Source organism: Saccopteryx bilineata, chromosome 3, assembly GCF_036850765.1.
Source record: "Saccopteryx bilineata isolate mSacBil1 chromosome 3, mSacBil1_pri_phased_curated, whole genome shotgun sequence".
Taxonomy (NCBI): Eukaryota; Metazoa; Chordata; class Mammalia; order Chiroptera; family Emballonuridae; genus Saccopteryx; species Saccopteryx bilineata.
In genome coordinates this window covers 50,790,285-50,815,599 of record NC_089492.1, presented here as the reverse complement: position 1 = coordinate 50,815,599, position 25,315 = coordinate 50,790,285, and the positions used below count along the sequence as shown (strand labels likewise).

Sequence of the window (25,315 nt, the reverse complement as noted above, 5' to 3'; positions counted from 1 at the left end):
TTTTTAAAAAACCTCAATTTTCTAATTCACTTTTTATGTATAAATAAAGTTAAAGTATGTTTTCTGTTTTTTCATAGTAGATTATATTCTACCTTTGAGTTTAATTGTCTGTAGTGAATCTTTTTAAAAAGCCCTCTTAAACAGTGAAGTAAGTTGCAGACTTTCAAGGCTCTGCCTTAGACAGGCTTTCTGTGGAGGCAATGAAGTTTGCTTCATTCTAAGCATTTGGTATTTTACACTTACTAGTGGTAAATCCAGTGGCCCAGGAGGTAAAGAATAGCTGACAAAGTAAAATCTGATTTGTAAAAATATTTTTAGCATGAGAACACATGAAAATTGAAAAATCCTTTTGAAATTTTTACACAACACCGTCGTATGTAAATAGGACTGTCACTCGGTGTTTGTCCACAGCTAGAACTCCAGATGAACCAGTGTAGTGCACGATGACAGGAACAGCTGACTCATTAGCAGAGAGCAGTGAAAGGTAATTAACCCTGGGAAAAGTACAGCTGCCATGCGGGCTGTTCCTTTCTGTAGGATCTGATTGGAAATTAGTGTTAAACCACTGATTCTTTCTTTCCTTTTTTTTTTTTTTTAAGACTGTCATTGATAATTTTCACTTTCATTCTCAGGTGTGTCCCTAGAAAAAGTTCTCAAATGTTCTTATGTACAAAAGGGCTCAAATCTAAAAAGCATTTCCTGGTAACAGTAGATGCCTGTTTTGCTTGTTGGGAAAGAGTTCTTTCCAATGTATATTATGTTTGATTATTAAAGATTGGTCATATCTAACCCATACTTTAATAGTCAGTATGTAAATTACTTGAAAGGATTGTTTTATAGAGTCAATAAGCTATAGATAATTACCATTTAATTCACTTTTCTTCTTTTTTCTTTCTCTTTCCTCTGCTTATGCTTTTCATGAGTAGCAATGAAAACTCTTCTGTTCAAATCCAATGGGTATTAGTGAAGGTAAGTAAAGACTGTTTAAAACTAACCCCCCTCCCCCAAAGAGAAGTAATCCATAACTTTTCAATGCCCTTCAAAAACTTGAGACATTAAAGAGCTTGTGTTTAGGGGTCAACCAAAGATCCTTGACTTTCTTAATGTTGCTATCATCATGATAATTTGAGTTACATTCTTATATTTTTTTAAGGAGTGTGTATACCTGTTTATCTTGATTTATAACTTCACATGTCTCATATAAGGAACATTAACACTTTGACATAGTCAGAATTCATATACATATCTAAGGAATGTGGTAGAAAGAATAATGCCTCCCCAATACATCTATGTCCTAATTCCTGAAACATGTGAATATGTTACCTTACATAGCAGTTTGAGTAAATTAAGAGCACTGCGATGAAGTGTTTATCTTGGATTATCCAGGTAGGCTCAACTAATCACATGGTCCTTAAGAGAAAGGTGGAGGGATGAGTGAGGAAGATGCAACTTGCCAAGAACTAATGCACCATTTCTGGCTTTGAAGATGGAGACAGAGAGCCATGGGCCAAGCAATGCAGAGACCCCTAGAATCTAAAAACGGCTCTCAATCTATAGCCAGCAAGAAAACAGAGACCTCAGTCCTGTAATGGCAAGAAACTGGAAGCTGCCAACAACCCCAAAAAGCAAGAAAATGCCTTCTCCCCTGCAATCTCCAGAAAATATGGCCTTACTCAAATTTAGCCTGGTGAGGCTACACCAGACTTTGGACTTTTAGAGCTGTACAATACATATTTATGTTGTTTTAAGCCAGGAAGTTTGTGGAAATTTGTTACAACAACATAAAACTAATATAGACAATAAATAAGCCAACCAATAGAAAGGATACATTTTCCAGCTGGCAATATAAATTACATAAAGAATTTCTTGTGTTTGAATGAATAGGAGAAAAATTTCTTGAGAGGCCAAGACTGATAGCCTTTAGGCACTGGGATATTCATTTTGTAGATTGTAATGATGATTGTCACCAACTCTGAAATTTCTGTCTTCTGATTTGCTATACCCCTCCTCACACCAAAAAATAATTTTCCACATATTTGTGTAAACACAATGCCTATTATCCAAGGTGCAAGTGAGTACATGCTTTACTGGAACATCTACCTACCTGTGGGAACAATAGGTAAAGAAGTGAGCTCACTTTGTTCCCTTTCTTCATATGTAAAATTGACAGTACCTCCTCCGCCGTTATGACTAAGGCAAGAGTGCATGTAAATACAAGATGCTTCTTGTTAAGAGTTCACTAAAGGTAAGCTATGTTTAGTTAGAAAATACTTTATAATTTACCATTTTGATCAAATTAATAGATTATTTTTGTCTTTCCTCATAAATAGTGCTATTTTATCTCCAATAAAAACTTATTAGTTTGAAATATATGGATATCTCTTACTTAAAATAAAATGTAAGTGCATAATAGGGCACTCTTACACATTTTGAGGTTAAAAAGGTGAGGTATAAAAACTGGGAATTAGATATAGTTTGAATGAGTTGAAGATGCTTTTAGATTGTTATCTTGTCAAATTGGAAAATAAGATTATATTTCTGTTTAACCTTCAGCTTTTATTACCACATAAGAACTGACTTAAATCAACAACTTTAAATTTTATATAAATTAAGTAAAAGTAGACACTGGATGAAGTCTGACCATAAAATCTATTGAACTTCATGCTTGCTCTTCTTTGCATTTGAGAGCTGATGTTTTCAACATAAGGGAAGACAAAATTGTAAACTCTCCGTAGCTGGCATAGCAATGAAACAGACTAAATTTATAGAATTCCAGATGTTACATATTGGGATATTTTGTATTGAAATAAAATTAATAAAATAATATCTCAAGCATCTAAAAAGGGTTATTTTTATTTATTTCAATTCAATTCAATAATAATATATGAGCATCTACTTTGGCCACAACATTATGTTATAGTACAAGATCAACAAGACATAGCCTCTTACTTTCATGATCTTTATACTGGCATGGAGAAGCGTAAGTGGACATGAGTGAGTATAATATCAGGCAAATCATAATAATAGAAATGAAGGTGCCCTCAAAACACTTTTGGGATACAGAATTTTGTGAAATACAGTCACTTAAATGACACCATAATGATAAATCACATTTCAGCAGATAGATTTTGTAGTTCTAACACCGAAGGGAAAAGTTTCTTTGAAAGTTACAAATGATATTGACAAATTCTAAATGTTTAATTTTAGACATTTAATTTTGACCATCTAGTCTCCTTTGACCCTTTTGTAACTATATAAAAATAAGGCTTAATACATTGCTTAACCAAGGTAAGTACAATTTTGACTCTTTGTCTTTCCATTTGGTCTTTGGAGACATTTATTTATTTTAGTTAAACTTCTCTGAATCTCTCTAGGAATAAATTCTTCAGTAATCATCGTTTTCTAGAAGCTTTTCTAGTCTGGTCTAAGCCTGCCCTCCCATTTCTTCTTCTGTCTCCCTCAGTTATCATACTTCCCACATCTTATTGGAATCCTCAATTTGTTGGTTTGTACTCATGAGGATAAGAGTTGTGTTTTGTATATCTTTCAGTGCCCAGTGTCTAGCATAGAGCAATCTATGCTTAACAAATGTGTATTTAGCCAATAAGTAATTTTTTAGAAGCAAGGCATTTATATATTTTAAAAATCCATATTACATTAAATACTGGAGTGAGATTAAAATCCAAGGATTATTCTGCAAAAATCCAGTGCCTCACTGTCCTCAACAATTGAGAATCATGTCATTTTCCTTATAAATTTCAGCAGGTCCTTCCATTCTGTATTTCTTAGTCAGATAATGAAGACAAATGACTTCATATTTTTTTAATCTTAATGAAAAACAAATAGCCTCTATTGGGAGAAACAGCCGACCTGTTGAAAAGTTTTTTAAAAACCTCATAAAATGGCCCTGGCCGGTTGGCTCAGCGGTAGAGCGTCGGCCTAGCGTGCGGAGGACCCGGGTTCGATTCCCGGCCAGGGCACATAGGAGAAGCGCCCATTTGCTTCTCCACCCCTCCGCCGCGCCTTCCTCTCTGTCTCTCTCTTCCCCTCCCGCAGCCAAGGCTCCATTGGAGCAAAGATGGCCCGGGCGCTGGGGATGGCTCTGTGGCCTCTGCCCCAGACGCTAGAGTGGCTCTGGTCGCAACATGGCGACACCCAGGAGGGTCGCAACATGGCGACGCCCAGGATGGGCAGAGCATCGCCCCCTGGTGGGCAGAGCGTCGCCCCCTGGTGGGCGTGCTGGGTGGATCCCGGTCGGGCGCATGCGGGAGTCTGTCTGACTGTCTCTCCCTGTTTCCAGCTTCAGAAAAATGCAAAAAAAAAACAAAACAAAACAAAAAAAAACCCCAAAAAACCCTCATAAAATGGATAAGGAAAATAAAAATTATCTAAGGATATCAAGCAGATTGTGTGCCAATCCATATAATAGCTTTAAAAAGAAATTTTCCATTACATAATAAAAAGCCTCATTTGTGAATCAACAAGTGCTCTTTGAACTTTATTAAAAATGTTTTGACATTATATGCTTGGTTAGTATAGGTTTACTCAAAATAGCACATTTAGTTGCAATATGAGCCTTGAAGTTAAGTGGTTAGTTTAATAAAACAGTTTCTATAGTTACCATAAAAAAACAGAGAATAACTTTGATTTTTTTGGAAGCCAGGAAGGGACTTTAAGAAAAATATTAAACAAATAGACCGAAGCAGGTTTATTATGTGTAGCTCCACACCTAGTTGGCTTTTTAAAAGAAGAAACTCTTGATTTTACAGGAAATTAAAGTTTTTCCCACTAAAATGTATAACTATATAATAAGAAATCTGAGCATTTTTTCTTCTAGGTATTTCAAACTAGATTCTATGTCAGAGGGAAAGCTAGTTTAAAAAGATATCTCTGTGAGATGGACTTTTGCTCGGAGTGTTTAGTTAATAAACCACATCATAAAAAAGTTGTGACAAGTGCTACAAGAAAGACAGCAATGCACTGCTCTACATGATAAATCATGTAGTCTTAGGCCTAACTTTATTACTCTTCATCAACCTTTTGTTGAAAGTCCTGATGGAAGTTCAGAAATGGATATCCATGTTGCTGAAGGTATCTTCTTGTGCCAGCTTTATTGTTTCTCAGTTTAGTGTTGAGATATGCTCTCTTTGAGCATTAATGGAGGTCACTCCAGCTTTGTCCCTTGCTGTGTCTAATCCACAGAGTTTTTCACTATTGACTCTTGAGAAACAAAATGATGTTGTTTCTAGTATCTCACCTTCGCTCCTGAGCCTTTAAAGCAGCAGTGATTAAGAGGACTTTTACGAAGTTTCTATGTAGTTACAAGGACAGTTTCAATCTTCTGTCATTTTTTTGCATTAGCTATGATTATGCTTTTACCACAAAAATGCATTTGTTTTAAAGGTAACAATACAGACTAGGAGAATAGCTTATGTTTCATCTATATTTATCAGCACTCACTGTACATTTGTGTCTTCATTACCAGGAAATATTAAGGGACATTGTGCCATCTATTCCTGTTTACAGTTTATTATGCAGAGATAGGAAACACTTAGCATGTAAAATGAATGTAGAAATTATTCCTGGATAGAAACACGGACATTTCCCACTCGTTGGCTCTTTCTCCTCCATCACCGGATCAGAGTGTAATTGTCAGTAATCAGGCCTGCTTGCTGCTGATAAAACCACTCTGAATGCTAGCAGCCTTCTTTGTGTGATGACTCAATTATTCCAGAAGTGCCTCATCAAATCTGCCCCATCAGCTGGGCTAATAAATAAGGAGAAGAAACTGGCCCCCCAAAGCAAATTATAAATCCATTTGCATTAACCATTTCACTGGTCCATGATCTAGGCAGAAATAAGCATGGCAGATTGTGTTAAGCTTATTTGAATATGTTTATAATGTTTACAGCATGCAACTTTTTTTTTTCCCACAAGGTGTTGGAATTATCAGTCATGAATGGCATCAAAATGCAGTTATGTTAATTGCAGCAAGGCTTTAAGTATCTTTGAGGGCTATTTTGTTACTTAAATCAGGTGAAAGTCAAATCCTCTGTTGTGAGAAACATGGGTGTTGCACAAGTTATTGGCAGAGTTTAAGGAGAAGCCTGTGTTCTCTTTCTACAGGTTCTGGAGGACAAATACAAATAAATATAATAATGCCTACTACTACAAGTACAATGACTTCATATATATTATCGTGGAACTAGGAGTTATTTGGATGTTTGGTGCTTTGTATGACTTTAGCAATTTGCAAAAGAAAAATTGCATTTTCTGGGAGCACAGAGTTGCCATAGCACTCCTTGTACTTAGAATTCTTTGAAAGCATCTATCGGGTAGATATTTCAAAAGGCTAGACAAACCAGTAAAAATCAATTAAATACATTAGTGAAAACTTCGTACATTGACAAATCTCATTTTTGTTCCTTTAAAATGATAAACTATAGTGAGTAGCAAGAAGTTTTATTTATAGTTGAACCTCAGTGACGGCTCGAGGAAGCAAAAAAAAATATTCAAAATAGATCATGGAAAGCAATGTGATTGCTAATATCAAAGACTTAGTCTTGCTAAATATGTAATGATTTAAAATGCAAAACATCCCCCCTAAAAGTAGCAGGCATCACTGGCTCACTTTAGAGTGGGAATGGTTTCTCCTGTAGAGCACTTCCAGTTTGATGAAACTTTTTTTCTACTCCTACTGTGATCAGGAGCCTAATATGGGCTGATGGTAGAAGGAAAGCTTGTGGTTCATAGTAGTATTTTTCTTTGCCTAAAACAACTTAACTGAAACTTACTACTTCTCTTCATTTGCTGCAGCCATTGAAGCATATCCCCTAATATGAGCCTGAAGAGCTAAGCAGAAAAATGTCATCTTTGACAGCGTAAAGTAGTAATAGGATTACATAATTTTTATGAATCAATTTCTAAATATATTATCTTTTTGCTATAATGAGAAAACCAATTCTATAGCTCATTGATTAGAAAGTCCAAACTAAGGAGCTTAAATTTTTATTAGAAATTTAATACAGCTACATAGCAAAGGGAAAACCGAAGACTTTGATTGTTTAGGCAAAGATATCAAGGTTTATACAAAATTTGACTCTAATTTAAATTATTATTCTGATTATTATAAAAATAAATCTGAAAACTTAAAACTGTGGAAGACTTGCTTCACTATTCACAAAAATAAATCAAATGAGATGGCACCCTCCTTGACATTCCAGTTAATGAACAATTGGTAAAGAAGTTAAGGTTAGAAAACTGATTGAAACTAATACTGTTAGAAGCTGTGAAGATAGGGCCTCAAGATATAGCAATACTAAGGTAAAAAGCTGACATTCTTCTACTTTTATTTAATTCATTAAGAAACTAAATCCGAGAGTGGTCTTTGGAGCTTGTATTAACTTTCTAAACTTCTGAGAGGATTCTGCTGTGCATTTCCAACTTGACTGAAATAGAAAATCAAATTCCAAAAACAAATCAGCAGTTGTGGAGCTCATATTAGTTATATTACTGTGCTACAGGTGCTACACATACATTTCATATTAAATTTATTTGCCTTTTTATCAAATTTTTTCCCTTTTTTAGTGGAAGGATTTTTTAAAAATGTTGCATATTTTTAAAACACAGGTAAATCTATGATTATCTCCCTTAAGGATACAGTTGACATTACATCATATCACTTCATCTCCACAGTAAAGTATAATCTGATATACCTTTTTTAATAACACAGCAGATTCATTACATCACATCATAGGTTTAAAGAGCTTTTTCAGAAGCAGGTACTCACACATGAAGCAACTATAAAGAACTGAATTCCTAATTATTGGCATACAGTAAAACAGACAAGTGGGTTACTTTTTGATGACTCCATTAAACAAGTAAAGCCATGTCTCAATTAGAGAGCACACTTAAGGATTTTGTAGCCCATTAGGTCACTGACACCTTGGTTGTCATGTAGTTTTATCTCTTCAAATTGCTGTTTTATAAAAATACAAGTTTCAACGCATAAATAGAATTAAATCTGTTGCTAGGTGTGGGAACTTTGTCAAGATTCCAAATCTTAGGTTATCCATCTTCCAAAATGTATATTTTTAATAAATATTTTAGTAAGACCTTAAGTGTCATAAAATGGTTTAATATCAGCAAAAGAGATTAAAATGTGACTATTAATAAAAATATGTTTTTAAAGGGATTGCCTTGATATAATAATAGGGCACATGCAGAGGTTGGAGGGAACTGATTTCAGTGGAAGATTCCTTTCGGTATCAACCAAGAGTATGTTTCCCAAAAGAGAGTGGGTGGAGTTAGTAATGACAGACACATGGAAAGGGGAGCCTCTGAAGGGATTGTATTTTCCATTTGTATTTTGATGTCAAATCATATTTCTAAAGTTGTATTTTGTCCGAATCCTCTGCGCACTTCTCCAACTTGATCTCAGCTGTGCTGCCTTAACTCTCTTCCCCAGGGAGGGTAGAGACAGCAGATGGGGTTAGGGCAGAGGGCTGACGCGTCTGACAGCAAACGGCCGGGTTGTTCAGTGGAAGCCGCGAGCATCAGGAAGCTACTTTTCCCCTGAGAACCAACTAACCACTGAAGAAAGTTGAAAATGAGCCCTTTGAGAAACGCTATTAAAAGTAGTAAAAAAATTGCAATTGTGCAGATGATGTGCTGCTGTGTGCTTATTCGGATGCTAATGAGTTTGACATTAGGGAACTCAGAGGGTTTACAGCTACTCCCTTATGTGATTCAGTTCTTTATTGGCAATCTTTGAGAAAATAAATGGAAAATGTATTGCTAATAAATACATAACACGATAGGGTATTAGACAAAAAGCCATTACTTTCAGAATTTAGAAAGAGCTCTGCTCACCAGTGTGACTGTTTTCCAGGATCTTTTGTTTTAGGTTAGAGTATGGCAAACAAAGGGAAATAGGCAGGTGGAAAGCTTCAGAACTCTTTCTGAACTGAGGGAAAAGTAGAATAAGCCAAACACATTAGTAGAAAAAGACACCCCTGCCTTTTTTTAAGTTGGTATCAAACACAAACTAAGAATTCCCAAGCTCCTGTGCTACTTTCCAATTTTTACACCATGTGCAGTAATCTGCTCTATCATTTGAGATAGTTTTATTCCTGTTTTTCTCCAGGAACCACAGAAGCCTACTGGAGGTGAAGAATCATCTGCTTAATGTATGGTCAACAAATACAATAGACATCTATGGTTAAAAAGCCGGGTACTTTAATCTACTGCAAATGGTAAAACATTGGACAAGAGAAACCTTTTGCAAGAAAGGTTGGTGGTTTGTGTTTTAAAATACCTTGCTAAATATAAACATTTGAAATTTGTGTTGATATACATAGTATTTTATGTAATATTTGTATAAACAGCCCCTTTGGTATGCTGAGTATATGTATTACACTGAATTTCAAAGTTTACTCTCAAGGGCCAAGTGGTCTGAGGACAGATATTGTTCTTATCTCTGAGACCAAATGAAGGTCATACAGCTCTGTGTATTATGTCTGAATGCAAAGTAAATCAAAGGCAAATTGTTTCCATAAAAAACTGGTTAAAATATTGGCAAAAAGAATTAGTAGCATTTTATGACAGGTTCATTAAAGATAGCACTAAATAACAAGATGAATTTTGAATCTGTCTTTTGTGACTTGAGTGTAGCACATTCCAAATCTTGTCTGAACTTTGTTTTTTTGAAGGTTAAAAGTAAGATAACAACAACAATAGAATCTTTCTTATCTAGTTTCCCTAGTAAATTGAAGACATAATAACATATAAAGTTTGGTTAAAAAGAGAGAAAGAAAGACAAAAATGAATTTGGCTTTCCTTTAAAAAGTAAAAACATTTTTACCATTGATGTGTAGTGTTAAATAATTATAGTATAGTCCAACCAAATTATAAGAGTGTTCACACAATATTTATTATTGTTTCATTGTTAATTATTGATCTTCTATTTAATTGTCCTACCTGATATGCTTCCCTTCTTTTATTTTTTATGTTAATAGAATGAATTTTATGATTTTTCACTGACGTGGACAAAAACATTTAGTAACTTGAACAGAGGCAGTAAAACCAAGTTGGTATACAGGTTACCAGTAGAAAAAAAGAGGTAAGGCAACATTTTTATGAAATAGTATAATATATTGAATGAAAATAAATTCAATCAAAGCATGTATATAAAGGCTCTCCTATATAACAGTGTTTTGTCTCTATGGATTTGCTTTTTTAAAATTTATTGTTACTGCTGAATTTAGAATTGTGATTTTGTCAGAAACATGGTCATTTTAATATTTAAAAATATTAAACAAAAAATCCTATGAGCCTACAAATCTTTTGCATATTGATTTGTCTGTGTTATTTGTTCACACATTTGCCCTTTAAGAAAGGCTTAGCATTAAAATAGTTTTAAAAATTCAATTTAAATTCATTTGTATTAGAAATTAATTACTTAAGGATTAAAAGTAACTGATATATTTTTAAAATATGTCTTAAAATATTTTAAATACTTAAAAAGTATTATATGATGTGTAGAATTAATTCTTATAAATATTGAAAAATAAGAAATTACGTTGTCCTTTGGAAAATTTGTTTAAAATAAATTATCTATATATGAAGAACTTTTGCTTCCTAATATTTACATATTTTGCAACACATGTATCTCCAAATATCAGCAAAAAAAATATATTGAAGACCCTTTTAAGGTATTACTAACTCTGAGTTATTTTTAAACAGAGCACACACACAAAAAATACAAAAAATGTCTCCTAAAACATAAAGCCAACAATTACGCCCTTATGTTACAAAACTATGACCCAGAGGCCATGGTACAGCGACTAATAGAAATCCCTGGCATACATCGTCTACCTATGGGAATTATAGAACTATTTGCTGGAGTCGTTTGGCAAAAGGACACAAACATATGGCTTTGCTTTATATTCAGCATTGCCAGTTGTGCAAAGTTACGGGATGAAATCTACAACAGCAGTGACAACTCAGAAATGAGAAGTAATAATCAAAATAGATCAGCCTCCTTAGAGTGCTACCTAACTGGTTTCAGGTCTAAGATTTCCTTTAGTGCAGTGCATTTCTAAGTGACTCTAGAAAATCACCACATATGTGGGGAATGTGTATGTAGCTGGCCCTCAAGAACTATTCCCAGAGAACTGTTCTGAATCTGATAGCACACTGAGTCTGCTTCCTCCTTTAAGTATGGTGTTTATTGAGAGTTAGAGGGGTTAATGGAGACAAAGAGAAGTATTGTAAATGTAAAAGGTAGACATTATGCATTCTTCAGCTTTCTACACAGACTCAGAAACTATACAATAAGAGACAGATAGGAACAGAGAGTTGAAATCAGGGACAATGTGCTCTTCATAAAAAATTAAGAACATTTTTATTTTATTTAGGATAAAGGATTCGGAAAATATTAAAAAGGAAGACATGTTTCACAAATGATATAAAAACCTTTTTTTGTTAGTTTAGACATTTTAAATGTTTATTTTTTTAATTACATCCTGAGTAATTAATATATGTGTGGAAAACAACCAAAAAAGTAAAAAGAGTAAAAACAGAAAAGAAAAACTTGAACATTTTATCTTAGTATTTCTATCAATAAGGTAACTATCCTTTTAGAATCACAACTCATTTCCCTGATCTTTGTCCTGTGTAGGAGGGAAACATATTTTGCTTTCCTTTTTGGGCTGTTCTAAAGCTATGTTTAAACAAAATGGTGCCAGAATTATCAAAAGAAAAGGCACTCAATGTAAGGTTCTTTGTTCTTTAACCTAGCCAAATTTTATTCCAAGGAACTGGCATCATCTAGTTCTTTTATTTTTGGGTGTTTAGCTTTTCCAACTTCCTGAGTTTCTCTTTGTCATTTTATAAAAATTTATCTTTGTAAAGGAAACATCCACTGAGGATTTAGGAATCCTTATAGAGAGGACCCAGGGACCTTTTCTCAGCAGCCAGAGCACTTCCTCTCACCATTACAATGAGATCCCCAGCATTGAAATGACATCACACAGACTAATGTGACAGAACTTACAAAATGACATTACCAATTCAAAAATATCAGAAAAGGAACACAATAAAATCTTGTTAAAAGTGGAAATTATTGCAAGTTGAATCTATATAAAGGACTTTTCATATTTAAAGTAGCTTCTTGTGTGAGGCTACACTACCTAGACAGTAATAAGATTAATTGTATAAGAATTTTGAGACAGTGCCCTCAAAATCTTATAATAACCATGGCTTTTTCTATTAATATTAAGAAACACAAGACTACTTATAAGTAAGCAGCAAGAATATCTGTACTTAAAGTTCTGTTGAAGGAGACATAAAACTTAAACATTACCAAGGGATTTGCTTTATCCAGTTCTTAAGAAGTGATTAAGTAAAGCATAGGAAATATACTCAATAATAGTGTGATAACTATGTGTGATCCCAGGAAAACAGTATGTAAAGTACTATATGATTGTCTAACCACTAAGCTTACACCTCAAACCAACACAAAATAAAATTGAGAGAATATTTGAATGAGTAAATAAATAAGTTAGAGAAGAAGAAAATTCAAAAATATATATACTTACTTGGATTTATTTACCATTAGGTTACAATAGGGTTATGAGTGAAAAATAAAATCAAAGGAAACTAAATCTTCTCACATACCAGTAATTTACTTGTGTGAATGAAAGCAAAATTGAGTTTATGAATTCTGTATCCTGTTCCTGAGTATATTCATCTGAGAAACTGGTAATTCCAGGACAGGACTCACTCATCAGCACAAAGAAAGGCACACAGATCTGTGTATTGGGGTGCTATTGACAGGAGATTAGACGTTTACTCCCAATGTAAGCACTAGTAAGAAAAGGTGGTCAAGTACAAGTTAACTAAGAAATTACTGTGTATACCTGTATACAAGTTTGTAAGGATATAAAGATGTTAAATGAGAGTTTTCCAAATTCAACTAAGTAGTTAGATTTTATTTTATGGTCATTTTTCTTCTTCATTGCCTATCTATTTATTTCTAATGTGTGTTTTTTCATGTCCTTCCTCCAAGTTTTCCTTCTTTGCCTTCCTTACTTTAGAATTTTTCCTCTCTTGTAATTTCTCCTTTTATTGACTCTTCTCCCCAGAGAACTGGAAAATAAAGTGGTCCTAAAGTTTTCTTCATGCCTTTATTATGAATTAGATACCAAGCAAGAACCACTTTTTTCTCCTTTCTATCTAAATATTATATATAACATATCCATGCTTATAAGTAAAAAAAAAAAAACTTTTAAAAAGTAGTTTCAGATCTGGAAATAAGAGTGGCAAAAACCTTCCTTTAATATTGTTACTCTTAAGAAGTAGACTGCAAAGCCAGGAGAACCATTATGGGAATCTCAGAAAATATCGTGTCTTGTTTCTCCATAAACAATGGAGTATGTTAGATAAAAGCCCTAGAAACTGCCCTGGTCGGTTGGCTTAGTGGTAGAGCGTCGGCCTGGCGTGCAGGAGTCCCGGGTTCGATTCCCAGCCAGGGCACACAGGAGAAGCTCCCATCTGCTTCGCCCCTCCCCCTCTCCTTCCTCTCTGTCTCTCTCTTCCCCTCCCGCAGCCAAGGCTCCATTGGAGCAAAGTTGGCTCAGGCGCTGAGGATGGCTCTGTGGCCTCTGCCTCAGGTGCTAGAATGGCTCTGGTTGAAACAGAGCCATGCCTCAGATGGGCAGAGCATCGCCCCCTGGTGGGCATGCTGGGTGGATCCCGGTCGGGCGCATGTGGGAGTCTGTCTGACTGCCTCCCCATTTCCAACCTCAGAAAAAAATACAATAAATAAATAAATAAATAAATAGTCCTAGAAACTGAGAGGAGAGCGTTTTAAAACATCACATCTCTGTTTTGAAATAAGTGACTCATTAAAATTTACAAAATTAATTGCAGACTTGTCAATAATATTTGGAACTTAAGTAGTAAAAATGATCTTCTCTCCTTTTCCAATGAAAATAAATAAATAAATAAATAAATAAATAAATAAATAAAACAATGTTCCCAATTGGAAATGTCATTTCTAAGATTGCAGCATGTTGTTTAGATCAATGTCCTGATTCATGCCATAACCATGTGCCTTTTCTATAACCATAAGAAGATTTGAAAGGATGTTGATTCTCATCACACCTGCCCTGGATCAACACATGCACTGAGGTACAGACCTCTTTCTGTCTTTCAACTAATACCTGAATGAGGTACACACTAAATATGAAGTTTGATTTTACAAAAATTAAGTCTATTCATTGGCAATTTATTAAAGTATATTGTGAATAATTCAAATGAAGAACACTTAGAAATATTTATTCCCATATTCAAGATTTTAGAGAACAAAGACTTATTTTCAAACTAAGATTTATGAGGAGAGCAAGCCATCTCATAAATGTTAAAAACTTTCACCCCCCCAAAAAAAGAAAAGCACAAATGTTTTAGGTTTCTGATGTTTTTATTTCTTGACACTGTTTTTCATACTTTTATTATTCTTCAGTTGTGAGGGAGAGAAAGAAGGTGAAATATATAGGCTGTATATTATGGCCTTGGTCCACTTTGTATCTACAATTTGGCCCACAAGTTAAATCTGAAAACTTAGTTTTATAAATTAGTATTAGTTTTTACAAAATTAATATTGAACATATATACTACATCAACAAGATGACAGTAGCTCCACAAAATACAATTATAACCTAACATTCCAAGCACAATCAAGCAGGGGTCCATGATTATCTATACATCCCTTCCAATGACTTAAATGGGCAGGTGGCTGCATGAGTTGATGAAAGAACAGTCAGGTTCTGGATAGCTGAATTTCAAAGTCATCTTAAAGCTGTTATAACGAAGGTTACATGTACGTAGGTTTTGGAAACTTTTATTTGTGCCTTCTGGTACTCTTCACAGTCTGCTTCGTTTTGGGGAAAGAAACTCATGGAGTTCAACCTTCACTTCCTTTTGGTAAAAATTTTCAGTGGGGAGAGTTAATAGTACCTCTGTGGCAGGATAGCCTTAGAACTGAGATGAGTTGATGAGCTCACCTACAGGAGGAGCTTCATCAGAAATAGTTGATGGTTTTCATCATGTTAACCCTCATGCTACTGATTTCCCTTAATTGAGTTATTTGTTTAGCACACGTAGGGAAATTTGCTTGAGTTGAGCCACTTTATATGCAACAGTGATCCTCATAGAGGAGGATGATTTTACAATGCAGAGCTAACCATCCTGAGTAAACTAAGCCACTTTAATCCTGGGTAGTGTCACATCTGTCATAAATTCATGTGGTTTTAAGAGAAGGAACATCTACAGAAAAAAAATCACCTGTTTTATTGTTGTTTACTCTTATTATGTAATTCAAAATATTTATAACGATGAACCATCATATTTAGACTAAAGCAACTGCTGTTCAACAAAAGCAGTGAACACTTTTTGTTTGCTAATTAAAAAAACAGTTCAATGATTGGTGTGCTGTTTATTATGAGATGATGACAAAAGAGTGCTGGTGGTTTTAATAGTTTTAGCTTACAAGAGCTGTCGTTAATTTTGTCTGTAGTGTTGCAGGTGAAAAAAATGCACAATGGATAAATAGTCTATATTGGTTTAACTGAACATAATATATAGTGTGTTCTGGAGTTGTTTGTCTCAATAGACTATAGTAATCAAAAGTAATGAACCTATTATGTGCAGGACCTTGGAGAGCGTCAAATGGCAGTAAAAGTGTGGCACATAAAAGGTTTATTAAAGGAAATTAAAGTCCATCATTGCCACACCTGCTCCCCTATTATAAGTCTATGGCAGGTCAGTGCCTTCAATCACAACTCAGCTCGGAGAGCAGAGATGCGTCTCCCATTACCATTGCCGTCACAGGGTTTCCATGCTAGTGTCAGGATTTAAGGATGGGAGCCACAGAGAGTGCCTTCTGCCTGTGTCTGATTTTCATCAAGCAAAGTAACTTCTTTCTATTTAAGAAACCTTTTGATAATGTGTAAAAGTGAGTTAAACTAAGAAATTATTAGGGGAGTCTGGTGAAATGGATGAAACTACTTAGGTCAGAATCTATCTCCACGTGGATAAAAACAACAGCCTTTTAAAGTTTTTGCATCACTTTGATAATGTACTTGATTATATTTAAAATATTTAGTGATGGTGTCTAAGGGCATTTGCTGACATACAAAACACTCAAATTTTACATTCCTTATAGATTAGGATGACTATAACCAGTATTTATTCTGAAATTCTTAAAATAAATGTATGTCATTATTGATGATCAACATTTCCAATGGTTTTTGAAGTAGGAGAATTGTGGGATTTGCCTTCACACTGCTTTTTTACATGGAGAAATATTTTTTTCTGACTTGGCAAGAGGTATGTAGCAGAAATAAGTGAAAGGAATCAGGTTTTAGTAAATTAGTCTGAAACCTTTAGGTTTGGCATTTGAAGTTTCGTCTCCTTTAGACAATCTTTTTTTTTTTTTCTCTTTGTAATGCCAGAAGTGTTTGAATCACTAGCAAACACTTATGGACAAGACATCTGCTGCCTTATCACTGTTTTCTCTGGTTCCAGCATGTATAGAAGTATTTCCAAAACTCGTAGAGTGTGAGGACAGTAAGAATACTATTCAAGAGCATGGAAGTTTACTATGTTTTTCACAATGACCTTACGACCTTCTAATGACATGCTTTTATATTTTGATCAATGTCAAAGGAACAACCTCAGGACTTGTGTTCAAGTTAGAGATGGATGCAGAGGCTGAAGATAAAATGCTGCGTACCCGCTCTAAAGGAACGAAGGGTGAGTGAACAAGCAGGTTCCAGAACACCGTGCCCACCACACCATGAAATATGGGTGTTCCAGTGTTCAGTCCCTGCTGTGTAGCCAGAATGATTACAACTTCTGCAGGGCTTCCTTATTGTAAATCAAGGTAGAACATTGGGTCATATTATTGAGAAGCAAAACATTATGAACTAGGAGGTAAAGGACTCAGAAAAGCCCAAATAACATATGATGCTAATTTTTACAAAATGCAATCACAGGCAGACTTGAATATCATGAAAACAATGTAAGGATCAGTAAGGGAAGAATGCTTCATGGAGACTTTCAAATTACTGAGTGACCTTTAATGGCCAAGGGAAAAGATCAAACTGTTAGTTCATTGCCAAAGCAGATTTTAATTTTTATGTTATCTGGTTAGTGACTCCCAATCTAAACTTAGTTCAAGTAAAATGATGATGTTTATTCTTTGACTGTATCTGCTGGGAATTTCCAGCAGCTCTGCAAATAAATGTTTGAAAGGTTTAACTTACCAGTTATCCCTCTCTTTTTGTAACCAACAGATGGTAATGTAATATTGAAATATAAACAGGCCCTTGATGATGTAAACATCTGGAAAATAGAATTGACTGGCAATAGTACACCTTAAGGAAAATAACTTTTATTATAATTAGCTATATTTTTTGTGACCCTTAATTCTAAATAATAAGCTGTAGATTCACAGTGGCCTCTGAAAACACTCTGGGTAGCCATTCCCAGTCTTCTTATACTCAGCTGTTTCCAATCTTCTTACGCTCAGCCTTGCTGAGCAGGGCTGAGTCAGGTAGCTGTCATGCAATATTTCAAAAGTGTTTTGAGATTCATGGTTGAAAGTGACAAATCAAATGAAATGCTTTTGTCATATTCAGTCAAGGTAAATAATTTCTGTTTGAGTAAAGCTCAGAATCTCAAAATTTTTAATAAATTCTAGGATGATATTTTTTTCAGTTAAAACGTAATTTTGGTTTTCATTAGCATTGATAATCAAAGTGCAGAATAATGATGTATGAGATATGGGGCTTTACATAAACAGAAATTTGACACTATTATCTTCCCGTTTTAATTTACTTACATTTAAACTAATTGCATCATGTTGTCTAATATTTGGAGTGCAATATTTCTAAATATTGAGTTTTTATGCAGCAAACTGCTCAATATAAAACAGGTTTAAGGAAAAGAGGTTTTTTTTGTTTGTTGTTGTTCATTGGATTACACATATAAGTGAGATTATATGGTATTTTTCTTTCTCTGACTGGTTTATTTTACTTAGCATAATAATCTCCAGGTTTATTTTATTCATTAGATTCCACGTATGAGTGAAATCATATGGTACTTGTCTTTCTCTCACTGGCTTATTTCACTTAATAGCTGTCAAAGGGTGTGCGTGTTGGGTGAGGGGCATGGAGGGATTGAGGGGCATAAAAAGAGAAAGAAAAACTCATGGGCATGGGCAGCATGGTGGTGATTGCTTGGGTTGGGGGGGCAGAGGTGGAGAAGGGTAATAGGGGGAATAAATGGTGAAAGACGAAGACTTGACTAGGGGGTGGGTGAACACACAATATGATGTACAGGGATGTGTTGTAGAATTAGACACCTGAAACCTGTATAATTATGTTAACCAGTATTACTCCAATAAAATCAATTAAAAACAAATAACAATCTCCAGGTTAATACATTCAGAGGCAGGGACACATAGAACAGACTGACAGCTGTCAGAAGGGGGTTGGTGGGGGGACTGGATGAAAGAAGGTAAAGGGATTAGCCAAGAAAGATATAGACACAGACAACAATATAGTGCTAACCAGAGTGAAAGGAGTTAGGTAGAGAGGGGAATGGGGATGGAAAGAGACTTTGCTTGGGGCAGAGGGCACGTATTGTGGTGTGCAGATGGTGTTGTATTGAGTTATACACTTGAGACTTGCCTGATTTTGTGAACCAGTGTCATCCCAATATATACAATTAATTTTAAAAAATGAAAAAGAGTTTGTATCATTATTTAGAATAAGCTTATGTCTGACATAAATATCAGTGTTCTAGGGACTGTATTTGGACTATTTAAATCTCTTGTTTAGACTTCTAAAAGCACACTACTCTAGCATACTTTTATATTGTGACTGTTTTAATTTGCAAGTTTTTGGACTTCAAATTCCTTTGGCACTTACATATACATTCTTAAATAGAACCAAAATGTTCTTCCAGAAATGAGACAACTGTTTCTCATGTAGCATGAGTAATCTTTAAAACCACCTGTTGTCTCTCTCAATATGTTGCTTATCCTTGTGTAGGCAGGTATTTATAAACATGAACTTCTTCAGTTCCCATCATTTCAGTAAGAAAAATCAAAGCTCTTTTTTCCAAAGTGATATTAATATTAACATGGCTGAAACTTACCTTCTTTTCTTTGTGTATGAAATTTGTGAAACAAATCTTAGGACACAATCATTCATAGATCTTTTGCCAGTTTTATTTATATACTTGTTTAATGTCAAATTAAAATGTAAGTAGGTTTTTCTTAAAAATCTATAAACAATAATGGTTAAATGTTTAAACAGTTAAATTGATTTAAAAAATAATTCAAGTCCTTTGTGCTCCTGTAATTTTTAAATAAATTTCTAAAAACAGTTATTTGGAAACTCCTATTTATAACATCAAGTTTCCAGGGTCACCTTAGGCACGAAACCTAGAATCATTTGTTCTAGGACATATTAATTTGTCCTCTTGTCTTCAAAAACCCAGAATCAAAAAGATCAGTCCACAAGTGGGAAATTATTGTATATGAGGTCTATAGTAATCTATTGGTCATTATCTCTAGGTAGGTGAATAATTTCAGTTGTACAGTTTTCAAAATTATAAATGGATTTTTTTTTCCAACAGTGCCAATGAATTCTCTAATCCAGGAGCTCAGGTAAGATTTGTCCTGCATTGCTTTTTTCTAATATTGATTTGCTTTAATTATATTTTTTTTTTGTACTCAGAATCTTTTTTTCACTATGAGGACTAAGTCAATGGGCATGGGCACCAAAAAAGTGGAGAAAAGGAAAAACTATTAATAGTTGATCCCAAACAATTCAAACTACTATTATGATAACAAACCCAGAAGCATTTTACTGTAATGTGATTTCCCACTTTTCTCTGTGGATTGTGTGTTGCCTCTGTGTACATACCTCACACGTGGTTTGTTTTTGTGCTGATGGTAAGTGAAGAACTGAGCTGTTATCTGTGAAACTGGTTAACGAATAACCCAAGTCTCAAATTCTCTACTTTTTTAAATAAATCGGAACATTCTCTCAGGTAACCACATGATTTTTTTTAAATGTACATTTGAAGATAATGTGGCTGATGGGTATTGGGGCAGATTCAAACATTTTCACCTTACATACTATAAATGTACCTCAGGTAATATTCTGAAAAGTCCACTTTATTAGGTTTTACAGAAAAACTCTAAGTAGATTTTCTTTCACATTATGCTTGTGAAGTGTAATTTTTTTAAAGTACATATTTAAAAATAAACACTATTGACAATACATTTTCTAAACTGGTGATATTTTTAGTGAAATTGTGTCAGGAACAAGATAAATCCCTTGTTTCTTCTCTAGATGTACTATTATAATCCCAGAAAGTCCCAAACACACTAACTAATCTACTTTTGTGAAAATGACAATAGTCAGCATGTGTTCCTCAGGGGTATGTTTGAAAACTGAAGGATGTGTAACAATGTCCATACACGTTAAAGTCTATAACGTATCCATGAACAGTTTACATGTTATTTTTCCAAACAACTATGCTCTGTGAGTTTTTGGAGCCAGGGCTTAGTTACTTCTGTGTCCCATGACTCATTCAGTCAGTTTTGGTTCTCCTGTTTAATAGAACACGTATCTATTAGAACTGAGTAAAAGCTTTCATGCTGATGCTCTTATCTGTGGAAATATTTTAGTAGGGAATCCTTTGCACTCCCTACATTTTCAATTTCATGATTGAGAATTTTACATTTTAAACACTTTTATAAGAGCAGAACATATAGTATACCCCTCATTGAGACAGTATAAAAAGATTGAATTGTCTAGCTCAACTAAATTCTTGCTTTTCAAACCTTTCCATTTAAAATTCCAATTATGTTCCTTATAGACTGATCAAAAGAAAGTTAAATTATTAGACTCAAAGTGGGTGAGATGTTTACCATTACAGGGAACTGTTTTCTAGTGCAACAGAAACTGGGTGTCCACGAACCTTGGTCCTCTGTCTATTATAGTAACTGTGTTTTCAGTCAGCCTTTTTAGGAAATAAAACTATTTAAGAGGAGGGGGAAAGGTTGAAGGCTTTCTGAGTAATGTCTTATAAAATAACATGACAAAGAAAAGAGAATATTGAACAAATGAGTGTGTGCTTTGACCTAGGGGGAAATTTATATTTCATAGAGAAAAAGAAAGAAATTATCAGAGAGAAGCACCTTTGTGGGAAAAACAAGTTTAAAAAAACTTTTTTGGAGAAATAGAAATTATTATTTCAGTTACTTTATTAGCATTAATAATAATTAATAATAATAATAATAATAAAACTAATATTGATTGAGGTCTCATTATTTGCCAGACACTCTTGAGCATTATTTATCACTGTCATTTAATCCTCACAATAACATTACAATGAAAAAACTATGAAAGTTCCAATTTTCAGGTGAAGAAAGTAAAACTAAATAACTTATGTAAATAGCCCAAGATTTCACCACTAGTAAGTAATCCAGACTTCTGACTCAGAAACTAGCTTTTCAACCACCAAGCTACACTTTCTTTTTATTTATTTTTTTATTTTTTTTTTTTTATTTTTCTGAAGTTGGAAACGGGGAGAGACAGACAGACTCCCACATGCGCCCGACCAGGATCCACCCGGCACGCCCACCAGGGGGCGATGCTCTGCCCCTCCGGGGCGTCGCTCTGTTGCGACCAGAGCCACTCTAGCGCCTGGGGCAGAGCCCAAGGAGCCATCCCCGGCGCCCGGGCCATCTTTGCTCCAATGGAGCCTCGGTTGCAGGAGGGGAAGAGAGAGCAGAGAGGAAGGAGAGGGGGAGGGGTGGAGAAGCAGATGGACGCTTCTCCTGTGTGCCCTGGCCGGGAATCGAACCCGGGACTTCTGCACGCCAGGCCGATGCTCTACCACTAAGCCAACTGGCCAGGGCCAAGCTACACTTTCTTTATACACAATTTATAATAACTGCCTATAATATAAATAAAAAAGTTGATTGTTTATGTATTCAGTGGCTTTATTTTAAAATTTTACTCTTTAACTCTTATAGTATATTTTTCAATGCATAGTTTTCTAAAATTCAAACAAAGAATGTTTTAATTAAAAATAATGTTTCATGTTATCTAATTCCTTTAATTTTTTTTATCAGATATTTAATATTACCTAATTTGTCATTAGACCTACTCAGAAAGCTGATGATAATGTCTGGGAAAATTCATAAACAAAATTAATTCACCTATTCTTCTTTTATAAGAACCACTTTATAAAAATTACTGATTACTGTTAATTTTATAATTGTGTATTTTCAACAGAATGATCATACTTAAGTTAAATGGGTCCCAAATTATTTCTTAAATGTTTTAAGTTGACCCTGATAGAGACTCTAATTATCATTCTATGTAAATCTTGAAAAAAGTTCTAATTAATATCTAAGTATATATATTTTAGTGTCTTTTTAAATTTTCTACTACTTCATTTGCTACAATTGCTCCTCCAATTTTTTCCTCAGATATTTTGTGATCTAGAATCCAGAATTTGTTCTGCACCTGACCTTTGAGTGTTATATTTTTCTCAATATAAAAATTATGGCTATTTTGTAAAAAACATTGGTAACTTTTTATTTAATTTTTCTTTAGGATGCATTGGGCATGTTATTGCTTCTAGAGATACAACTTCCATAAATATTGTACATAAACCAAAAGAAACTAATTTAAATATACTCTATATTGTTCATAACACTAATGAAAATTGATACTGATATTCTCATTTTCTTATTATACTCTATGTCAGCTACTGTTATCACCACTAAAAAAGCAGTTTATAACCACAGGCCCACCTTTAATCAGATTTATTTTTTTTTAATTAAAAATATTTTTTTTCTTCTTTTTCCAAGTGAAAGGAAGGGAGATAGAGAGACAGACTGCCGTATGCACCCTGACCATAGTCCACCTGGCAACCCCCATCTGGGGCCGATGCTTTGCCCATCTGGGGCCTTGCTGGCAATTGAGCTATTTTTAGAACCTGAAGCAGAGGCTCCAAAGAGCCATCCTTAGTGCCCAGGGCCAATGCACTTGAGCCAATCAAGCCATGGCTGTGGGATGGGAAGGGAGAGAGAGAGAGAAAAAGGGGAGTGGGAGGGATGGAGAAGCAGATAGTCACTTCTCTTGTGTGTCCTGACCAGACATCAAACCTGGACATCCACACTCTGGGCCACACTACTGAGCCAATTGGCCAGGGCTTAATCAGATTTCTTATTAGCATTTCACGTCTTTCCTACAACACAATTCAGGTTGTATAGAGAAAGCTCTATTGCATCTTTCTAAATCATGACCACTGTATTTTTTTGCTCTTTTCTTTTATTAGTATTATTCTTAATCTGATTTTCATATTATTGTACTACTAATATTGGTAATTGTCTCTGCATTGAATAAGTGTTTTTATACCAGTCCAGCCCCTTTGCTCTAATTAGAAAATATATTACTTCTAAAGTGTCTTTCTTATGTAACTACTTAGAGGTAAAAATAAATTCAATGTTCTTAAGTATATTAGAATCAAATCCCACTGTCCTTTTATGGCCTTACTGCTATTTACCAATTTGTTAGCTTAAGTTTTATAATAAAATTAATTTATTTGTCTTTTTTAAATTTTATTTTATATCATTTGTTTCTTCATTTAAAACCTTATCATCTGGTATTTTTTTGTCAAATTTTAAAATGTTAAATATTTTGTGAGCTCTATAATCAACAAGCTATAGATTTAATAGCAACATCTGATAAAATCTATAACTTTTAGTTGGCTTTTTTCTATCTTATTTCATTCAGTATAGTCTTGATATCAGCTAAATAATTTATTTAATAAATTTGTATTTCTTCTTTGAGTATAAAGTTTTTTTAATAGTCATGATTTTATTGGAGTTATTATTGCACAGATTTCTAAAGATGACAACTAAAAGAAAAGAAAACACATTTACAGAACACTGAATAATATCTGTGTTCTGTAAACCCATCATCAGGGTTAAAGGAAACAAGTAGTTGTAATCATAAGGTTGGATTTTAAAAAAGGGAGAAACCCTCTTTTTTTACTTCATTGCTGTGATTTCCAAATTCAGAGTTCAATTTGTTTTGGATATTTCAATAACATACTTACTATATTTATGTTAGCAATATGTCTTTCTAAATATGATGCCAAACCTATAAATTAGAATCCAAGAAACTGATACCTTAAAGAAAACCTGTTTTCCTGTAAGCCACTTTGAGAACAAAGTGAGACTGATAACCAAAGAAGGTGATAGTAGGAATTTTATTTAGAGAAAGAAGAAATGTATCCATTTAGGGGACACCTGAAGTGTCTCTGTTCAGTCACCCACTCTCCTCCATCTTCCTCATACATTCCTTGTGTGAGGCTGCTATTGAATATGCAACTTTGATGCATAAAATGACTTAATCATTCCAGATTATTTTGTTTACTCTACTGTGCAATAAACAAAATAAGTGTAGGATAAAAAAGTGTCTTAAATTGTATTAGGGAGGCTTTGACAAGAATGAAAATAGTTTGTTGTTTAATAAGTAAATTCTATTAATTATAATGCTATCACAGATTTATATACTTACATGGTCTTTTTTAGCATTTAGCACTGAATTTGATGTCGAGTGAGCCTGCAATATGTCTATTGAATGAATTGTTGAAATAATATGCATTGTGAATACTTGGATACATACCACCTTATAAGATAGTTAAGACAAATTATAATATTCACATTTACTTCATGAACCAAGTTCAAGAAAATTTAATGTTTTCTACATGGTTTTTGCCTAAATGACTGAACCAGAAGCAGAATTAGGTCATCTATGGTCCAGTAATCATTCCTTGCCTTTCTGTACCCACTGCAGTCACTGTATTGTCTTCTGCAACTATAGGCACAGCATTTCTTCTGTTTTTAATTTTCAATTACAGTTGACATAAGCTATTATATTAATTCCAGGTGTGTCATATAGGTTAAGACATTTATATAACTTACAAAGTAATCTCCTTGATAAGTCTAGTAACCATCTGACACCATAAACAATTATTACAATATTATTGTCTATATTCCTCATGTTGTATTTTATATTCCATGACTTTTTATAACTGGCAACTTGTACTTCTTAATCCCTTTACATTGTTCACTCATTATCCCCACATGTCTTCCATTTTTCAACTTCAAATTATTCTCTGTATGTATGAATTTGTTTTTGTTTTGTTTATT

The 25,315-nt window shown here is 34.1% G+C and overlaps 1 protein-coding gene across 1 annotated transcript in view; it reads left to right on the top strand.

Moving 5' to 3' along the window:
* Positions 1-9,187: 9,187 nt before the first annotated feature.
* The window catches only part of ST18 (ST18 C2H2C-type zinc finger transcription factor), a 128,588-nt gene continuing 112,460 nt past the window's right edge, over positions 9,188-25,315 (top strand). Inside the window, exons 1-4 of the mRNA XM_066266117.1 lie at positions 9,188-9,291; positions 10,017-10,120; positions 16,729-16,815; positions 19,708-19,738. Of these exons, the coding sequence (XP_066122214.1) occupies positions 16,761-16,815; positions 19,708-19,738 (86 nt within the window). The 5' untranslated portion in view covers positions 9,188-9,291; positions 10,017-10,120; positions 16,729-16,760. The remainder of the gene's footprint in view (positions 9,292-10,016; positions 10,121-16,728; positions 16,816-19,707; positions 19,739-25,315) is intronic.